The sequence below is a fragment of the Perognathus longimembris genome, chromosome 24, assembly GCF_023159225.1.
Source record: "Perognathus longimembris pacificus isolate PPM17 chromosome 24, ASM2315922v1, whole genome shotgun sequence".
NCBI lineage: Eukaryota > Metazoa > Chordata > Mammalia > Rodentia > Heteromyidae > Perognathus > Perognathus longimembris.
This window is the reverse complement of record NC_063184.1, coordinates 23,841,279-23,862,910: the sequence shown is the minus strand read 5'-3', so window position 1 is coordinate 23,862,910 and position 21,632 is coordinate 23,841,279. Positions and strand designations below refer to the sequence as shown.

The window sequence follows — 21,632 nt, the reverse complement described above, 5'->3', positions numbered from 1 at the left end:
TATATATCTATATGACATATAGATATATGGCATATACCTCTCTATATATGATACATAAGACATATAGTATATATTAGAAGTTAGAATACACAGAATCTGTTAAAAAAGACAAATGGAAAAGTTAAAGAACGGTGGAGGAGGGAAACGCGTTGATTCTGGTTAACTTACATTGGACTCATCCATTGACATGTCAACATGAAAAAAAAAATACGTGCAATTCATTGATACCAACAATGGTGGAGTGGAAAGTGCGAGTTTAGAAGAATTCTTAAAAGGTTTTATTGAACTGCTAATTTTAGGGATCGCGAGAGTGAAATGATTTCTATTATCTATTTAGGATGAATCGTTCGGGATTTTCAATTCTTTCTACTTCCTGGCTTCTACGTCCATAGAAAAGCTTCTTCTCAGTTTTCCAGTGATTTTTGTTTTAATGGCGGCTCTTTCTTTTTCTTTTTCTTCAGGATGTTTTAAATAACTTGGGGTCGTGTGAGCTCGATGAAGATGACCTGATGCTCGATTTAGAGTTTTTGGAGGAGCAGAATCTTCACCCCTCTGGTAAGTGCGGAACGGCCCGAGGGACCACACGTACTGGATGGGGCTCAGCCAGCTTTCAGTGGCAAGCTCAGGATGGCTGAGGCCGCAGTCAGCTTTCTATTACACATGCAAAAATCGCGTGAGGCCCCCCAGAGACCCCAGAGACGGTCGCCTTAAGTGATTTTATATTATAGAAAGGCAAATCCATCTGGAAGATAATTACAAAAGGAAAAATGCCATGAAAAAAGATTTTCAAGGAAGGAACTTTCAGCTGAAACATTTAGAAAAGATTAATATTTTCTCATTAGGGGAAGAAAAAATACGCACATTCTCATTTTCCTTAATACAAAAAAAAATGAAGTTGTTCGGCAGTTTACTATTCTAAATCTTCTCCACTAGCTCAATAAATTAATTACAGAGGGTAATGCTGGTATAGTAAGACTGACATGAAAATTGATAGTTACCAATAATGGTAAAACACGTGCTTATAGAGAGACATGCAAGTATAAATCCATGGTGAGTGAGTTGGAAAAAGAACCTAGTTCATTTGTAATACTTTCATATTTCACTATATCATAACATGTCATGTCTGAGACTTCCAAATTTGCTTAAGAGTAATCTATAAAAATTTAATTTTTAATTCAAGTTTAAATATCTAACTGCGAAGATAAATTTTTATATTTTCTTATTTTTAAGGATACCATCTGTACAGTCTAAGTTACAGAAAAATGATATTACAGTAGAACTTTGAAACAGGAGTTTTCACTGGATAAGTTTGAGAAAATCAATCTCCTGGATTTCAGTGACCTTATTTTTTTTTTTTTAACTTCTTAACGTAGGCAGTTTATTTATTTATTTTTGGCCAGTCCTGGGCCTTGAACTCAGGGCCTGAGCACTGTCCCTGGCTTCTTTTTGCTCAAGGCTGGCACTCTACTTCTTTTTTTTTTTTTTTAAGTTTTTATTATAAAACTGATGTACAGAGAGGTTACAGTTTCACACGTTAGGCATTGGATACATTTCTTGTACTGTTTGTTACCTTGTCCCTCATACCTCCCTCCCTCCTCCCCCTGTCCCACCCTGAGGTGTTCAGTTCACTTACACCAAACAGTTTTGCAAGTATTGCTTTTGTTATTGTTTCTCGTATTTTACCCTTTGTCTCTCAATTTTGGTATTCCCTTTCAATTTCCTAATTCTAATACCAGTACACACTGTTTCCCATACACTCAGATAAGATTACAGAGATAGTGTAGATACAATCACAAGAAGGTGATACACGAACATCATCAATAGTAGAAACTACAGATACACATGGGATGTTGAAAGTAGTTTTCATAAAATGGAGTTCATTTCACTTAACATCATCTTATGGGATCATAAGGGTATAGCTATTGGGCTCTTGTGATCCTCTGTTGTGACTTGCCTAAACCTGTGCTAATTATTCCCAATAAGGGAGACCATAGAGTCCATGTTTCTTTGGGTCTGGCTCACTTCACTTAGTATAATTTTTTTCCAAGTCCTTCCATTTCCTTACAAATGGGGCAATGTCATTCTTTCTGATAGAGGCATAAAATTCCATTGTGTATATGTACCACATTTTCCTGATCCATTCGTCTACGGAGGGGCATCTGGGTTGGTTCCAGATTCTCGCTATGACAAATTGCGCTGCAATGAACATTGTTGTGCTGGTGGCTTTACTTTGATTTTGTTTGTAGTTTGTTGGATAAATACCCAAAAGTGGGGTTGCTGGGTCATAGGGGAGTTCTACATTTAGCCTTCTGAGGAATCTCCATACTGCTCGCCAGAGTGGCTGAACCAGTTTACATTCCCACTAACAATGAAGTAGGGTTCCCTTTTGGTCACATCCCCTCCAACAATTGTTATTGTTAGTTTTCTTGATATATGACATTCTTACTGGGGTGAGATGGAATCTCAATGTTGTTTTGATTTGCATTTCTTTTATGGCCAGTGATGTAGAGCACTTTTTCATATGTCTCTTGGCCATTCTCATTTCCTCATCAGAGAAGTCTCTTTGTAGGCCCACTTTAGCCCACTTGATGAGGGGGCTATTAGTTCTTTTCGGTTGTGTTTTGGAGGAAAGTAATTTTTTTAGTTCTGCATATATTTTAGATATGAGGCCTTTGTCCGTTGAATGGCCGGTAAAGATTTTCTCCCAGTCTGTGGGCTTTCTGTTTATCTTGCAAGCTATGTCCTTTGCCGTGCAGAAGCTCTGCAGTTTGATGCAGTCCCATTTGTCCAACCTTTCTTTGATTTGTAGCCTTTCTGGGTCTTTGTTAAGGAAGTTCCGTCTTGCGCCAAGGAGCCCAAGTGTTTCTCCTACTTCTTCCTTTAGTGTTTTCAGGGTGTCTGTTTTGATTTCGAGGTCTTTAATCCATTTGGAATTGATTTTGGTGCAGGGTGATATATAAGGATCTAGTTTTAGTTTGTTGCATGTGTTGAGCCAGTTTTTCCAGCACAATTTGTTAAAGAGGTTATCTTTCTTCCATACTATTGTTTTAGCTCCTTTATCAAAGATTAAGTAGGCGTAGTTCTGTGGGTTCATTCCTGGGCAGTGACCTTATTTTTAACTTTTGGTTGTTAGAAAAATTCTAATTCAGTAAGTTAAAATAGAATAATGATAGGTTCTGGCTCATGAAGCATATTTATTTATACTATACCTAAGATCCCAATAATGATTAGCCAATACTGATATTGGTGTTTTCTTATACTGCTTTAGGTTCATAGAAATGGTTTCTTTTGAAACTGTTTAGTTGAATGCGGACTTAGGTGAAGATTCTTTCAGAAAATTTTTCCTGCAGTTGTTTTGACTGATACCCTCTTAAGCGATGCAGATTTTTTTGCCTTCACCTGTATGCTGATGACTGCTACAAGTTCACATTCCTGCGTCTTTGCCGTAACCCAGTTATGCCCTGTAAGAATTTACCTTTTGAAGGCAAATTTATCAATGCTATGCAAAACTATATGCTTCCCTGAGTTCCAGTTATCCAGATTCCACATATGTAATCCCATTGTTAAAATATGAAATAATGTGTGCATATCACTATTCATCAAAAATGTGTAATAGCAAAATATTGACGACCCTTCAAGCCAGTAGGAATATATTAAACAGATAATAGCACAGGTAGTAGTCATGAATGAAAATGAAGGTGTAGCCATGTCTTCTGTTACCTGATTATAACCATGGAGAACTTGATGGGTTACTTTGAATATGAAAACCCATGGAATAGTCTAAAGGTGGAATACAACTAAAGGTGTAATAACTAGACATTTTGTATTTCAATTACCACTTGTCAGGTGTTCTCTCTCTGTGTATGTGTGTTTGTGTGTGTGTGTGTGTGTGTGTGTGTGTTGGACCAAAGGCACACTCAGGGCTTGGGCACTGTCCCTGAGCTTTTTTGCTCAAGACTAGCACTCTACCCTTTGAACCACTTAAAGTTTTTTGCTGGTTAGTTGGAGATTCAAGTGTCACACAGACTTTTCTGCCCATACTGGCTTTGAACTTTGGTTCTCAGATCTCAGCTTCCTGAGTAGCTAGGATTACAGGCATGATCCATGAGTGCCCAGCTGAATTTTTATTTCAATATCTTACAATTATTAAGCAGAAGCACTAACTTTCCAAGAAAAATTGGGTTAGTTTGTATTTTACTTGACCTTCCTTCACAACTTGTAGTTGATTTACAGAATTGAAAATGGGTTTTACTTATTTAGCATTCTTTTAAAACAAGCTTAATGGTCAGTTGTATAACTGAGGGAGTAAGTTTGGGGTTGCCTTTTCAATTTGGGGGGATTGCTTTTTCAATTTGGGGGGATTGCTTTTTCAATTTGGGGGGATTTAGTATCTACAAACACCTAGGGCAACATCTCTTGGTGTAGGTCCAGATGCAAATGTGGAAGTAATGGCCCAGTAATATCAATTAGGAATTAATTAGGTAGTTGCTAAATTATTTGGAGTTTGATGAACAAGCATTATAAAAAATTCTTCAGTGAGTTAGGAGCTTCTCTTGTGCCTATTAATTAAGGAGGTAATTTTTGTTATTAATTTTTAATGGATAATAGCACAGCAGAGCTGAGATGAAGCCCTAGTGGCTTTGCTGATATGACTGGTGATGTACCAAGAATGTAACAACATTCATACAGGAACAAATTTACAGAAATCAACTGGCCATTCCTATAAGCTCTTATAGCTGTGAGTCAGGAAGGGTGTGTAGGCTTTCTTCACTCTGATCGTGGAAAGTTTACTCACATACTGGAGCAAAGTAGTCAAGTAAGTAAATTTTCCTTAGCTTCCCTGTCTTCAATGGAGGCCATGACTGTGTATACTTCCTAAGATGTTGTGAGTCAGTTAAAGCATAATAGAAGCAGGGTGCAGGAGGTTCACGCCTGTAATCCTAGCTACTCAGGAGGCTGAGATCTGAGGATTGAGGTTCGAAGCTAGCCAGGGCAGAAAAGTACCTGTGAGACTCTTAGCTCCAATAAGCCACTCACAAAACCAGAAGTGTCTCTGTGGCTCAAAGTGGTAGAATGCCAACTTTGAGCACAAATTGGCTCAGGGACAGTGCCCAGTGAGTCCAAGCCCCACAGCCGACAACAAACAAACAAACAAATAAGCCATAACAGCATACTCAGTGTGATGTCTCAAACAAAATATGTGTTTAGAATTATAGCTAGCATTGTTTTAAAAGACAATACATGATAAAAGGTATGTACCTGAGAATCATTAAGGAAACAACATTAGGGCCAAGGTGTACCAGCTTAGCAAGTACAATGCTCTGAGTTCGAATTCCAGTTCAACAAAAAGAAAAGATCCTAACAATTTTAGCTTTCTTTATATTTTCAGTTGAAAATCTCAAAACCACATTTCAAAACACAGTTTCTCTAATTTTAAGAATAAAATGACATAACAAATGCATTCAATTTTGGTTATTTCCAATAAGTAAAATTGTAGCATTAAAGATAATAGAACAGTAAAATAACATTATTTATTCTCAATGGTGATTCAAAAGAACAACTGTATCTTTTTGTCTTGTATTTGAGAGAATTGGAGCTTGAGTTTGGTAAATCATTAAAGGCAGCAGACAGCTCAGAAAGATTCAATCAAAGATTTTCTGATTCAGAGGCTCTGAGTTCATTCCTTATGTTTATCTTCACTAATAAAATTCATTCATATAAAGCCTTAAAGTCATATATGCATTGATATTTTTGTTTCAAATTGGCTCTTTGTCAAATTGGCTACTAAAATATGAGTATTATTTAATAAATGTTTACCTTTGACTTCAACCAAGAAGGTGAAATATAATTATATTTCTTTTTGTGAAGCATCTATACAATGCCAAGCACTGGCCCAAGGAGTTATTTGTCTTATTTAGGGACTTTATTTTTAAGTTACAGATTTTAAGCACGTTAGGCCCATCTCATTTAATGTTAAACAATTCTCTTTTTAAGTATTACTATTTTCTCATTATAAATGAATAAATGGAAACTCCAAAGATTATTCTATAATCTAAATTTACAGAGTTTGTTTGTGGCAGAAACAGGGCTTAAATTACCCCTTTGTAACTCTTGTAGCTACTTACTAGATATAGGTCTTCGGTGATAGTTAGCTATTGGAAGCAGCAGCTGTAATAGATATGCTAGATGTTCTCTTGTAATTGGTTGTTTTAGTGCCATTCTTTTTGGTAAGGATGCAGTTGTGAAATAAATTGTTACTTTGTAGCTTCATCAGCAGCAACACATGTATCCATTTATTTGTGCTCTAACCCGTTTGGAAATCCTGTTATCTGCCACGTTGCCATTAGATGGCGCACGAGACCTGATAATAAACAGTGCGCTCTGCTAATGAACATAGTAACCTGTAACATTGGTATTCATCCTTATAGTTTAGGAAGCATTTCAAATATGATATCTCATCGAATTATTCCAGCAACTTACTGAAGTAGGTGGTAATGCATTCAAAGTATAGTGGAGGAATAATATATTGTTTGGTTAAAATAGCCAATAAAAACCCTGATCTTAACATTACACCTTCAAGTTCTTTTCACTCCGTCCAGCCTAATTTTACATCCAATTCTAATAGATTGGCTTATACATGTTCCCAAAGCCACTGAAAATCATAGTTACATCGTAGGAAAAAAAAAGGAGAAGTTGTTTGGAATAATCATGCCCTACTGCAGTAAAAAATAAGGACCACTAGCCAAAATGTAAGGGAAAAGGCAAAAAGCTTTGAAAAGTTGACAAAGTCATAAAGTAGAAACAACGTGGGGTCATTTAATGCAGAAGCACACATCGGCAGGCCCGCCAGCAGGGAGCGAAGCTTTCCTGTATTGTGATAAATTATGAGGTTATTCTGTATTGCTGTTTTAGCATAGTATTGTGATAGCTCTGGATTAACAAGAAAAAAATAGCTTCTGCAAATGAATAAGATGGAGATCATAAAAGTCACTTAAAACATTTGTCTATCTAAACTCTTATTTACTCCTAAATGGATTAGATGGGAAATTTCCCTCATATCTTCACGGAGTGAACTATCTAGAAAACATATATTTATTAGGATTCCGCGTTGCAAAAATTCAAATATGCTTTAAACTACTTTTCACATGCTCTCTAGGCTCTCTCTCTATGACATAGTATTATATTCTACATTAATATATTCACAGATATTGATATATTATATTTATAATATTATATTTATATTTCATGTAATATATTTATATATTATAAATAATTATATATTATATATTTTTTCTATATTTCTTCCCCAAGTTCTCACAAAAAAAGTAGATGTGTGTAAAATTTTATTAGTCATCATCCTTGTAAAAACAAGAATAAGCTATACATTACTGAAGCAGAGTTTAAGTATCTTATTGGTGAAACTCAGGACTATAATTATTAGTAACATATACTTGTAGAATATATTTTAAAATTACAATCATTTATATTTACTTCCTTTTTTACTTGACTAAGTCTCTAAATAAAGAAGTAACTCATTCATTTGATACCTTGTTTCCAGTTCTGATTTTACATGTGTCAGGCTTGTTTAAAATGGCAACATACACATAGTTCAATGTTCACTTAACTGTGTATTAAGTGGAATACTTAAGTTACAGAATTATGTCCTAACAGGTTGAAAATTCTAGAAATTAAAGCCCTGTTGTTTGCTCTGTATAAATATTATCCCAACGTCTCCTTCAAAGTCATAGTTAGTTTATCGTAGAGAGATGCCTTCACTACGAAATTGACTAACTTCATTGAGGAAGCACTGTCACAATTAATTCTTGCATGTTCGTTTAATTATTCGTTGCCACTAGAGAAAACAATTTGTACAAGCTGATTTAAAAGAACCTCTGGCTATTTCTCCTTTCAGACTTTGCTATACTTCAAGAGAGTTGTATTAGTACAAAGAAAGCTTTAGATGGAAGAGTTTTCAAAATCTAATCAACTGGAGTTGAAAAATGCTTATAAATTCTGACCTGATTTAATATTAAGCGACAAAAAATTTAATGAAGTCGTACTATTTACTTATAACCTTTCAGGCCAGCTAACCATCATAAACTCTCTTCTGCTACACAAAAGGGCACTGGGTGGCTGGAGTTCATTAGCGAATAGAGTCAAAGGAAAAATCTCTCCTTCATTTGGCCTGGCTTTTCTTGAGCAATTAGAAAGAAAATATGTGTCTCAATATAAAATTTCATGGCCTCTCACAATTATGTGATGACATTTCCATACAATTGCTTGTACAATGCTGGTGATGTCAGCTGTCACTATCAAAATGGACAAGTCATTTGAGTAGCAAATGCTTCCATTTCTTCTGAGGGAATAGCATATTTAGGCTTTTTAGCTTGTTCACCAACAAGAGAAATAACGACTCTTATCAAATCTGCAGCGCCTCACATAGCAAAGAGAGAAATAATAATGAAAATGTACACACAATTAGAAAAAAAATATTAGTTGCCATTATCCACACCCCATATAATTAAGTAATTAGGTGATTTTCGTGTGTGTGTGTGTTAATATTGGGGCTTGAACTATGGCTTTGCACTTAGGCTTGACTTCCTTCTCTCCTGCACCCACTGCCGGCTGTTGTACTACAGCCACAGTAACAAGCCTTCTGTTCATTAGACTTCAATAGAATAATTAGACCTTAGTAGCAAAATTGTATCAGGTGGTGTAATGAAAAAAAAAATCTTAACCCTTTAGTGTTCACTGACACAAGAAGGAAATGCCCATTCATGGAGGGCCTGAATGTGCCTTAAGGGTGGTCTTTGGGTGTGGTATTACATCAAGATGTACCACCTCAGGCGGGAGAGGCAAGATGAGGATGCTGACTGGAGTTCGATAATTCTCTGGGCATTTGCAGTCTGTTGTCCTCTTCCTCTGAAGACATGATTACTGGGGGGATGTGTGTGTGTGTGTGTGTGTGGAAATTTCTGTCATGAAAAGCACCTCTTGGGCATAGTTATAGCATGGTAAAAGGACAATGAAACAAGTAATGTTCACAGATAAGCGATTATTTATGGTTTGGAGGATTTAGGTCTTCTTACTGAAGGAGACTGGAGGATAATTTGTTCCCCCATCCCCATTTATTGTTATTGTTATGAAAGGCACAATCAAGCCAGATTTTCCCTTACTGTTTGAAGTGTCACAATCACTTGTGAAGTGTCTCAGTGGTCACCTCAAGAATGCTTGAATGTTAGATTTCTTCTCTCCTTCTCTCCCTCCCTCCCCGCTCCCTCCCACCCTCCCTCCCTGTGGGCCAAATAAACTTTCTTGGCTGGTTGATGGGGCGGTAGCTGAATGACACCTTTTCTGACTCTGGAGATCTGTTTACCTAAACACTACAACACAAGCTAAAGGAGGATTATGTGATATCTTCAGAATAGCGTTCATTTTGTGTCCATATTTCTCAACCCATGAATTGTATCTTTTGTGCAAATCCATGTACAAGTGTATACATACTTGGCCCCTATCCCCCTCTCCATTATTTTCTTCCACCAAACTTAGAAAAAAAAATTCTGTTAATGGAATTACAGTATTGTTTTTGTTTTTGTCAGTCGTGGGGCTTGAACTTCCTGCCTGGGCATGTCCCCTGAGCTCTTCAGCTCAAGGCTAGCATTCTACCACTAGAGTCACCTTGCCACTTCTGGTTTTCTGGTAGACATGTTACATGGAATAGACTGAGACTTCATTCCACGTATGATTTCCTGTTTGCAGTAATCGTGCAAAAGTCCAGTGCAGACTGCAACATATAAGCATCGGTATCTGGAGCTTCGATGGACACGTGTTAGCTCTTCACTGTTGCTATTTCAGTGGTTCTCATGAAAGCCAGGTGACCCAGCTTGTGTAGGGCCTGTTTACATCAGGGCCATCTGATCTGTTTTCTTCTCTTCACCTGTTTTCTTCTCCAAGTCCTTCCTTGAGCTGGAACTCAATGTGTTCATCTGCAGTGCCCTGGGAAGATTGTCTGCCCCCGATCCACCCTCCACTTCGCTCATTGATGGATCTCACATACCATCTTGATGTTAGTTCCAGATGTCCACATGCTCTGTCATCTTGATTTTAAAATTCAAATGCATTAGCAGGCTTACAAAACTCCCAAGTTTCAGGGTTGAGGATGGTCTGGAAGACTGGAAGTCCTAGAGGAAAGGAAATATGAAACTTTGGAAAATATCAAGGGAATATCAGGGAAAGGAATCTATGGCACTGCATTTTATGCTCCATTTTATCTCTGGCTTACATTAAATAAATAATCTAGAGCTCTTTTTCACATCCAGAATGCCCTTTTCTCTTGTATTGAGTGTCAATGTTGAAATGCAAAAATAAATGAAAATTGCTAATCTTTTGGATAGTTAATATTTGCCCAATGGAATAAAATGTTAAGAATATACTAGGCAATACTTACAGAGATTAAATAAACACAAGGTATTATATTGAGGAGAAGAAACATTATTGTGGGATGCAGTATGTGGCAGAGGCATTGGAGAGTTTGTACGTGGACTGTATTTGAATAACATACAAAAAAAGACAAAACCCCACAAAATGCTGGGATAGCCAGGAGCTAATGGCTCACACCCTTAATCTTAGCTACGTAAGAGGCTGAGCTCTGAGGATTGCAGTTCCAAGCCAACCCAGGTAGAAAAGTCCCTGAGAGACTAATCTCCACTTAACCACTCAAAAACCGGAAGTGGTGTGGTGGCTCACGTGGTAGAGCACTAACTTTGAGCACAAAGAGGCTTAGACAGTGCCCGGGCCCTGAGTTCAAGCCCTGCAACCAACCAACCAGTCAACCAAACAATGCTGAGATGTAAGCACTACATGAACATGGATCAACAGAAGGAAAACATTGAAGAAAGAAATATCTAAGCACAGTTGAAAAGCAAGAACAAAAAGTCATACAAGCATTCCCTAGGCACTCTGTCTTTAATCTTTTAATTTTCTATTTGAACATTCCTAATCAGAAATTAAAAAGAAATTGAAATGCTGTGAAATCTAAATGGACCTTTTGGACTAAAGACATGTAATCAGTAGCCTTGTAAATATTCCAAGATTCAGATAACCCTGAAATCTGAAACACATGTAACCATCAAGAATTTGGGATTAAGAATATTTAGTATCTAATCTATTTCTGACTTTTTCTGTGAAGGGAAATCCGTAGTGTCATTGACTATATAAAGAGGACATTTGTTTTCAGATAATTTGACTGTAATACTATATATAAGAAATCACCATAATGTTGTTGGGCATTAACAACCCTAGGGGTCTATATCCTGGCAATATATTCATTTTCCCATATGTGGTGCACTTTCTTTTTTACCAGGATTGCCTTTCCAGATTTTTTTTCTAAATAATATTCTTGTTTAAAATGTCGAAAATAATACAATTACATAGGAGTTTTTATATATATTTGTGTGTGCGCAAGCGCGTATGTGCGTGCACATGCTGGTCCTGGGGCTTGAATTCAGGGTCTGAACATTATCCCTCAGTGTTTTGGTCAAGTCAAAGTTTTGCCGTGGTTCAATTTCTGGCATTTGGGTTGTTAATTTTTTTTTTTCTCAAATTTTTATTATCAAACTGATGTACAGAGAGGTTACAGTGTCATACGTTGAGCATTGGATACATTTCTTGTACTGTTTGTTGCCTTGTCCCCCTATGACCCAGCAGCCCCACTGTTGGGTATCTATGCAAAAGACCACAAACAAAATCACAGTAATGCCACCAGCACAACAATGTTCATCGCAGCACAGTTTGTCATAGCGAGAAGCTGGAACCAACCCAGATGCCCCTCCATAGATGAATGGATCAGGAAAATGTGGTACATTTACACAATGGAATTTTATGCCTCTATCAGAAAGAATGACATTGTTCCATTTGTAAGGAAATGGAAGGACTTGGAAAAAGTTATACTAAGTGAAGTGAGCCAGACCCAAAGAAACATGGACTCTATGGGTTGTTAATTAGAAATAGAGTCTCACAGATTTTTCTCCCTGGGCTTGCTTCAAAGTATGATCCTCAAATCAGAGGCTCCTGAGTAGCTAAGATTACAGGCTTGAGCCACAGGCACTTAGGTTGGATTCTCTATGATTCTTAAAAAAAATTCTTGTCAAAGACAGCTTTATTTTATGTTAGCTGGTTTGCAACATTAAGGATGATTTTTGCAGTCCAGTCTTCTGTTTATATTTTTCTTTGTCTTAATGAGAACCCGTGGAATACACATTTTATATTAGATTATATTAATTTATAGTAGATCCATCAATCTAATATTGATGAAAATGTCATTGTAAGGGTGCAGATCTGTGGTTTGCAGAAAGACCTATTTCTCTGACTTAAACTTGTTGCCAAAATATCAGAATGTAGACTTTTGAATGACCTACCTGCATCTATAAAATGTGAGAAATTTCCTCAGGTAATCTTTATAATCATGTGTAATATGAGATTGAAGGGATTAAGTGTTAAGTCTTCATACTTCAGAAAAATATGATAATGTTTTGGCTTCTTTCTTTTCATTCGCACTGTTGTAAGACAATTTTTCTGAAAGAGGGTACGAAATAGCATCAGGCATTTAGAAAATATTGTCAGGAAACTATTTGTAACATTTCCAAATTGCTCTTAGTCAAAGTGTTAGAGATTGGAATTAGCTCAGGTTTTGTTTTAAATAGCATAAGTGTATGAAAACTTGGATCTCAGTGGAATAGAATGTTATTTTGACAACAAAATAGTTTACGTTGATAAAGATTATGTGACTGTCAAAATGTAAGCAACAAGATTGTCCTTATTTTTGTTAAATACATGACTTGAGCGGTGTATATTTATTTTCAATTCTTTAGTTAGAACAAAGTTAGTAGAAATAAGAGAAAACAAACATCATTATTTTGGTTTATGAGTCACATCATTTTAACTGGTGTATGATTAGCAAAGATATATACATTTTCCCCCAAAATTGAACACAAAGCTTCATACTTAGCTTTATTTCTAGAGTTAATCCATCCCAGTTCTGATTTTTTTTTTTAAGATTTTGCTTTTAAGGGAGGGTTTGGCTAACTTTGCCTGGGCTATCTTCCAACACTCCATCTATTGCTTCTGCTTAGAGAATCTGTGATTATAAGCATGTACTACCCTGCTCATTTCATACGTAATTAGTCAAATGAAGCCAATCTGATATATGATAAGAGACCTAAGATGCAATCATTAGAGCAGAAGAGTGAATCAATCACTAAACAACAACCACAAAAAGACACAGAAGGCTGACATCCAAGCGTGGGTACTATCAGAGTCGTACTCACTCTTTATGAAAGGACAACAGTGCCAAGGAAGGAATCATTAAAGAAAAAAAACAAAAAGATATGTGCAGCAGATGCCAGCAAATGGATTTCAAGACAGGCCAGGCTCTCAAAATATGTGAGAAAAAAGTTTCAACACTAGCTGTACCAGTTAGCAATGCTTGCATCTGATATACTTTCAAAGATGGTCCCAGTTGCTACTTCCTTCTTTGTCCAAATTAATGACATTACAGTAACAATTTGGACCTCTTTCATTCAATACATGGTTTTTTAAATGATTTTCAGAAGTTTCTACTTACATATCAAATTATCTTTTAACATTTGGATTCATATTTCAGATGTATTTTCAGGGGTGAGGGAGAAAGTGATCTTAACTATACAAACGCAGGAAAAATATTAAAAATAGATATAAAATCACTTATGACAATGTCAAAATTGATTTTCAAGGAGATCGCTGCCTTTTTAAGTGAAGAATTGGTATGCATTTTAATCTTCAGTATGAACTGAGTGGAATTCAACAAAAGGGGAATCAATCCATAGTATCAGTACTCTTAAAAGTGTATGCAAATTAAAATACATCACACAGCCAGTTTGACTTTTATTGACAGTTTTTACTGCCTCGGAGGGACATAGGTTTTTAAATATTTTAGCAGTCACTCTGGTTAATGTTTCAGAAAATTCACTGCCTCATAAGTATAGCAAAACTAACCATCTGTGAGAGTGACGGAGTAAGCTTTTGGTCACATCAGAGTACATATTTTCTATTTGTTTATTTACACCCTAGCTTAACCTGCAATGAACTTAGCCAGCCCCTTTATTTATTTATTTTTGGGTGTATTTATTGTTGTGTGTTTATTTGTGATTAATTCATAAATAACAAGGCAATTTTTCATATGTGGCACTTTGGTTTTGGAGAAATGTCATTAGAAAAAAATATTTGTCTGACTTAGAGAAGGATTTGGAGACATTTCCAATACTTCTGTGAGAATGAATAATCAATATGTGAAACCCCCACATGAGCATTTCAAAGCATTAGAAATTGGAGTAATATTTGTGCATGGCTTAGTGAATGGATCTAAAGTTACCCAGAGTATAATTGGGTAAAGTATAAGAAATCGCTGTTTTGTAGATGGAAAATAGAGAAAAAAAATTGAAAGGACTTCAGAAGCAGAGATAATAAACCATTTTTCCTGGATTTAATATATTAATTATTATTATTATTATTACTTCAGTACAAGGGCCTCTACTCAGGGCCTACACACAGTTCCTAAGCATTGTAGCTTCAGGCTGCCTAGCACTCTACAACTTGAAACTTAGCTCCATTTCCAGATCTTTTTTTTCCAGTCCTGGGGCTTGAACTCAGGGCCTGAGCACTGTCCTGGCTTCTTTTTGCTCAAGGCTAGCACTCTGCCACTTGAGCCACAGCGCCACTTCTGGCTTTTTCTATATATGTGGTGCTGAGGAATTGAACCCAGGGCTTCATGTATGTGAGGCAAGCACTTTTACCACTAGTCCATATTCCCAGGCCCTATTTTTGATGGTTGACTGGAGATAAGATCCTCACAGACTTCCTTGCTGAGCTAGCTTCAAACCTCAATCCAACTAGCAGATCTCAGCTTCCTGCATGGCTAGGATTATAGGCATTAACTATTAGTGCCAGGCCTAATTTTAAGGAAGTATGTTTATGGAATTTTGACGTTGTGCCTACAATTCAGATTATTCATTGAATAACAGTTTACTTTGGAAGTTAGGACAAATCCATGGCACAATTCATTCTTGACCAGAGGGAACATTGGTCATTTTGTTATACTTGAATAAGATCTTATTGCCATTCTTTGCTCTTTGTTCATGTGTTCAACAAACAAGGAGATAAGTAAGGATGAGGCGGGAACCTTCCAGATGACTCCTTCATAAACAAATTACAGAGTGGACATTTTTTTCCCTCATAGCTGAGTAGACTTTTGCCAACTTATCAAAATGCTATTAGCTTTCATGTTCTTTGAAAATCTTCCTCATCCATCTCTTTAATAAGGGAATTGTCTTTGGATTCTGATTGCTAACTTTAGTATAATAAAAAAAAGAAAATGACAGGGTGGCCATTTCTGAGATATCATATTCTGAGACAAACATATATAGACAAGTATTATTAAAGGCATTTTGATGCCAATGTTTACCATGTTTGTTTTTTTGTTGTTGTTGTAGTGATGTGAAATATTGTTTGGGAAGGCTCATGGGACCTGTCAGGCTAAGATTAGGAGTTCCGTAATGCAGGACTTAGTCTTCAGAATTTAGAGATTTTTCACTAGCTGTGAAGTTAGTGACATTTCAAGTAACTAATTCCTTAGTTAAGTCAGACCGGATGCTGTTAGTGTTACTGTTCATCTGCTTTCCACTTCCCTTCGAGATTGCATGGTTATGTGAGAAGCTGAGTCTGCACGCATAGAATGTTACAGTATAACTTGCTGATCATAGTGAATATGTTTTTATAGGTTTTTATTTTTCCTTATTGAAATAGTAACATAAATTAGTAAAGACAAGCTTTGATGGAAATTTAATATTTGGTTATGAACTGAGATCTCTGGTGCATCAGAATGAAATCCCTACAGCTATTCCTGGTGTCTATAGCTCTGAATAGGTTGGCCCCATTAGCCTTTGCAATTCCCCTTTCAGACTTCTCCAGTTTCTTTTTATTTTAAAGAAATTTTTTTTAATATTTTGTTGTTACTGTAAGAGTTGACATACAGAGGAGTCAGAGTTATATGAGTCAGGTAATGAGCACAATTCTTTTTGGCTCATGTCTCTCTTCTCTCGTTCTTCCCCTGTTTCAAGAAGGCAGGAGAACTTATATTTATGGCAATCTGTTGTAATGATGGCAGAGGGTGAGCAAACTAAAACCATTAGATGCAATATATTTGAGTTCCCTTAAAGTGTTCCTTTTAGATTTGTAATTCATTTGTAAAATTCTGAGTGAGTGTTTTTTTAAGGAGATAAATGAATGATTTATTTAACTTTGGAAAAGTGAGGGTGAACATTATGTAGATTATATGACCTTCAGACTTTTATCTCTTAAGTAAATGTCAGTACTACAGAATTAAGGATTAATCAATTATAACTTATAACCTAGGCTTCTTGATATATCCAAGGTAATGTCTTCAATTAAAATTTATGATTTTTTTATACTCATTTTGCTCAGCCCAGAAAGTGGTGCAATAAAGAAGCAGACTTCAGGAAAGCCTAAGAGGAATATTTCTAAAAATAGAAGTTTTTAAACTTTAGCAAGAAAGAAAAAGGAAGTAAGAAAGAAAACAAAGAAAGATGCAAAGAAACAAAAGTGGAAAGGAAAAGAGTAATAGTAAGAGAGTTTTTTAAAATAAGATTTCTGTAAGATGATAATAATGTTCATATCTTAAAGATTTTCACTGCTTCCTTTCCAAACCCAGTATCATACATCTCTAATAATGTACAATTTTGCCAGACTTCTCCAGAAAGAATGACAGTAAGATGCATTTCAGTTAAACCACCTTTCCCTCAAAGATGTTGACTATGGCTCATCTGGTGTGCATTGCCAATTCTTTCTGTTCTGTTCATTTTTGTATGTTCAGATATCGGATTGTAAGGATCTTCGGTTAAACACTATTTAATATGGATCCGTCTTGTCATGAATATTTTCCCCAAATGGATAACAACCATGATTTTATCTTCTGTTTGGAAAATAGATAAAGCATTGTTTTGAGTGGTAGAGGAGATGCTTATTTTACCTGCTATTACAAAATTGCTCCAAGCATAGCTCCTGGGCTCTTTCTAAATTTGGAATGAGAAACATAAATGGGGAATCAGCACATTTACTATGTTTTTTCTCCTGTGTGAATTTAAACACACACACACAAACACACACATGACACACACAGCTACTCATATTATTTTGTGTTTCTGTAGCATTGGCTTGTAGAGAACTATTGAATGAAAATTTTAACTATCAGTCCTATGCAGTGTTCACTCATAAATTCCATATAGTTGTGAAATACAAAGCATGTAGAACTTGAGAATTAGATTTTAGGAAATCCTGTCCCTGTATAAGAGGGTCAAATAATTTGCTCTTTGAATACAATTGTATTCAATATGCGATCCCAACACTTCGTTGCTGGAAACACTCAATATCATTACTTTTTTAAACTTCTGTGAGCCAGGAGGATTAAATGTAGTACAGAGATATTTCCTCTGTTCTCTGGTATTCATGTGACTCAGAGCATTCATGAGGACATGGCTTCCTCCCAATATGGCGGCTAGATCCCTGTGTCCAGTGCTGAGAGAGCCAGCCAGCCAGAAGTAATAGTATCTTTTATGATATCACATGGTATCATGTCTATGACATTCTTTCAATTGAGGAAGCCACCAAGGGTCACATAATTTCAAAGGGAGGGAACTGAGACTCTGACACTCCAGGGCAATGGAACAGATAAGGAAGATGAGATGTTTATTGATGTGGCTGGCCTGAGACTTCTCTGTGTGCTACAGTCACTAAAGATAGCCCTGCCAGTGCTAAAAGGGAAAGTTTAGAAACAAGTTGCTTCCTTTTGTTTGAAGTAGCCCAGGGTAGACGAGATGTCATTCTAATATGACATCCGGCAGTCAGTGATGAAGGGCTGTCCCCAGGTGCTGCTACTGTTCTTAGGGTATTTTTCTATAGAAGATTGCAGAATGCTCAACCTTTCGTGGCTGTACAGTGACTGTGCTATACATTTAATATCGAAATCAGTGGCCTGGCAATAATAATTATTTGTAATTCAGTTCTTCCTGTTACTACATATTTTATGTGCATGTATAAAATGTATGTCTGTAAAATATATATGTATAGTGTCACATAAGACATAAAAAATATGTATGGAAGTATACTCATAGGTACTTATTTCTTTGTCATTATGGTTGTCTTCCTTCAAATCTAAGCTTTTAACATATTTGAAATTAAATTATAGACTATGTACAGTAAATGTTGCAGCATTAGCAGTATGGATGTATAAGCTGAGTGGCCTGGATAGACATTTATTGAAATACTTTGAATAGAGATAATAGAAGGAGGAATATAGCTTTAGTCATCAGGTGAAAGACTGTAATGAAACACTATGACTATGTACTTTAGTTATTAGTATTAATACAAACAATTTTTTTTTCTTTTGGTGGTGGGGCTTGAACTAAAGGCCTGCTTGCCATTCCTAATGTGTGTTTACTTGAGACTAGTGCTTTACCACTTGAGCCACAACTTCACTTCCAGCTATTTTTTTTTTTTTTTGCCAGTCCTGGGCCTTGGACTCAGGGCCTGAGCACTGTCCCTGGCTTCTTCCCGCTCAAGGCTAGCACTCTGCCACCTGAGCCACAGCGCCCCTTCTGGCCGTTTTCCATATACGTGGTGCTGGGGAATCTAGCTTCATGTGTAGGAGGCAAGTGCTCTTGCCATTAGGCCATATTCCCAGCCCACTTCCAGCTATTTTTGTGATTAGAGATAAGAGCCTTGTAGACTTTTCTGCTCATGCTGGCTACAAACTGTGACCCTTAGATCTCAGCCTCTTGAGTAGCTAAGATTATAGGCATAAGATACTGGTGCTGGCAGTACAAACAACTTTTAATCCTGTCCTTAAAAAAGGCCAATAATTGTGGCTTGATTACAAAGACTGGGTATCACAGATTGTTGTCTTAAACAATAAAAATGTAATTTCTCACAGTTCTGTGGCTAGATGTGTGAGTGTCTAACATAACTAGAGCTGGGTTTTTCTGTGGCCTCTCTCCTTTATGGAACTTCCTGTATTTTACTGAGTCTTCCCACTAGATGCTGTCTCTGTGTTAATTTCTTCTTTTTTTTCCTTTTTCTTTTTCAACTTTTTATTATCAAACTGATGTACAGAGAGGTTACAGTTTCATACATTAGGCTTTGGCTACATTAGGCTTTGTACTGTTTGTTACCTTGTCCCTCCTCCCACCTCCCGCCTCCCCCTTCCCTTTCCCCCCCTGAGGTGTTCAGTTCACTTTCACCAAACAGTTTGGCAAGTATTGCTTTTGTAGTTGTTTGTCTTTTTTAACCCTGTGTCTCTCAATTTTGGTATTCCCTTTCAATTTCCTAATTCTAATACCAGTATACACGGTTTCCAATATACTAAGATAAGATTACAGAGATAGTGTAGGTACAACCACTGGAAGGTGATACAAGAACATCATCAATAATAGAAGCTACAGATACACATGGGACGTTGAAAGTAGTTACAACTGTGATATAAAAAGGACATCCATTTCCAGGTGCCAGTGACAACCCTGTAATCTTAGATAGCTACTTGGGAGGCTGAGATCTGAGGAAGGTTGGTTTAAAGCCAGTGTAGAACTACAACAACAAAAAGGACATCAATCTTTTGAGTCAGGGTGCACACGAATGGCTTGTTTTAACTTTGTCACCTCTTTAAAGACCCTATCTCCAAATAATGTTAAATTATGAGGTACTAGGAGTTAGGATCTGGACATTAGGGGTAGAAAAGATTTTTGAGTGGTTATTTCATGTTAAATCTTCAAAAACCACCTCATGACTGTTTCATTTGGAGTTAGAAAAATATATATTTTTTGCCAGCTCAAGTATATTAATGGGTTTGTGTTATAATAATACAATAAATAGATAACTATACAAAAAGAAACCATCTGCCTTTTAACTTTTATGGATTATTGGTAAAGTTTCAGTTTTACTGGACAAAAATTTTGCACAATGAAATATTTGTGGAAGTATGATTCAAAAACAGATTAAAGCAGAAATGAGAATAAATAGATTACACATGTGTTATTTCTAAAAACAAATTTTGAAATCACCTAACAATAGTACAAGACTGTGCCATTAAGTTTATAGTAGGAAAAGTTCCATAATTTGGGTACTTTTAGATCAGCTAGACTAAACTTAATGCTGCCTCTTATATTTTATAATTTTTGCCCCTTTTCAGGATATAATTCTTTTCATGTGTACCTTTGTATTCTTTTCTTTATAATCAGTTACTTCACAATATTAATTGCTGTAGTTTCTTGACTTCTTTCATTAAAATCAATTCAAGATTATACCATTTTTCAACAACACGGTGGTACAAAATAGTTTTAAATTTTAAAAGGCTTCCTAATATACCTGAAGGACGTCATTTCCTTCCTTCAGCAGTTTTTCTTTCATCCTGATACATTTCTCTCTGCTTTCTGTGTTTCTAATATACTGAGCCATAGTTTTCATGCTAATAAAGAGAACAATAAGATGTATAATGAGACTATGAATTTGACATAGACGTGTGAACGTTTTCGAATGCTGTGTAAGCAGCTTTGCTCTCCTTTTCTCTGACCTGTCACGTTCAGTGTGTTGGGAAGCCCTCACTATGTCCTGCCTCTTTACTTTGGTAGTGTTGTCAGCTATCACCCAGTCTTGTTCCTGCACTCTTGCATTACCCAGGTTATTTGCTAAAAGAACAAAGCTAATCATGTTACTTCTTTGATAGCACTTCCTTTTATTATCTAGACCAAATAAACACTGAGGGTTTAGAGTTGCTCAGAAATTCTTACAGTACTGACACTACCCTATCTCCAAGCTCATTCCTTCCTCCTCATTTTTTGGATCACATGTAGACCCCAACCATATTCAATATAGGTATTTATCAAAATATATGGCAGGGCCCCACATCTCTTTGCCTTTTAGCACCCACTTTATTATGCCTGGCTAGCATCTTCTCTTCTCTCTGCTTCTCCACTTCCTTTTTCCTCAATTTCTCATTCAGTTTTATAAATGTAATTGGGTTCAGCTTTGTGTGTGGTACTTGTGATGAATAACAGGAATGAATATAGCAGTAGTCAACACTAGGGCTACTGGCAGTAGCCCTAGTGTTGACTACTGCTGACTTGTGAGGGCATTTTAAGGCACGGGCCCGCCATGCTTGAAGTTACCACATGGCAAATGATTTATCTTCATCAGTCATAGAGTAGTTCAATGACTGCTACCGCTGCATGAGTATTTGTGCCTGATTTTGTATGATAGGTGTTTGTGCATGTGTGTGCGTGTGTGTATGCAAGTGTGCATGCACATGCACCAGTACCGGAGCATTATGAAATTATGACCTTACTTTCTAACTTAGCTATTTTGCTCAAGGCTGGTGTTCTACCACTTGAACCACACCTCCACCTCCCGGTTTTTGTCTCATTAACTGGAGCAAAGAGTCTCTTGGATTTGTCTTCCCAGATTGGCTTCCAGCCTGGATGCTCAGATCTCAACCTCCTGAGGGGATTACAGGCATGAGCCACTGGTATCCAGCT

At 36.5% G+C, this 21,632-nt stretch overlaps 1 protein-coding gene across 1 annotated transcript in view; it reads left to right on the top strand.

The window, feature by feature from the left end:
• The window catches only part of Ccser1 (coiled-coil serine rich protein 1), a 671,676-nt gene that overhangs the window by 114,587 nt on the left and 535,457 nt on the right, over positions 1–21,632 (top strand). Inside the window, exon 5 of the mRNA XM_048333671.1 lies at positions 462–555. Within this exon, the coding sequence (XP_048189628.1) occupies positions 462–555 (94 nt within the window). The remainder of the gene's footprint in view (positions 1–461; positions 556–21,632) is intronic.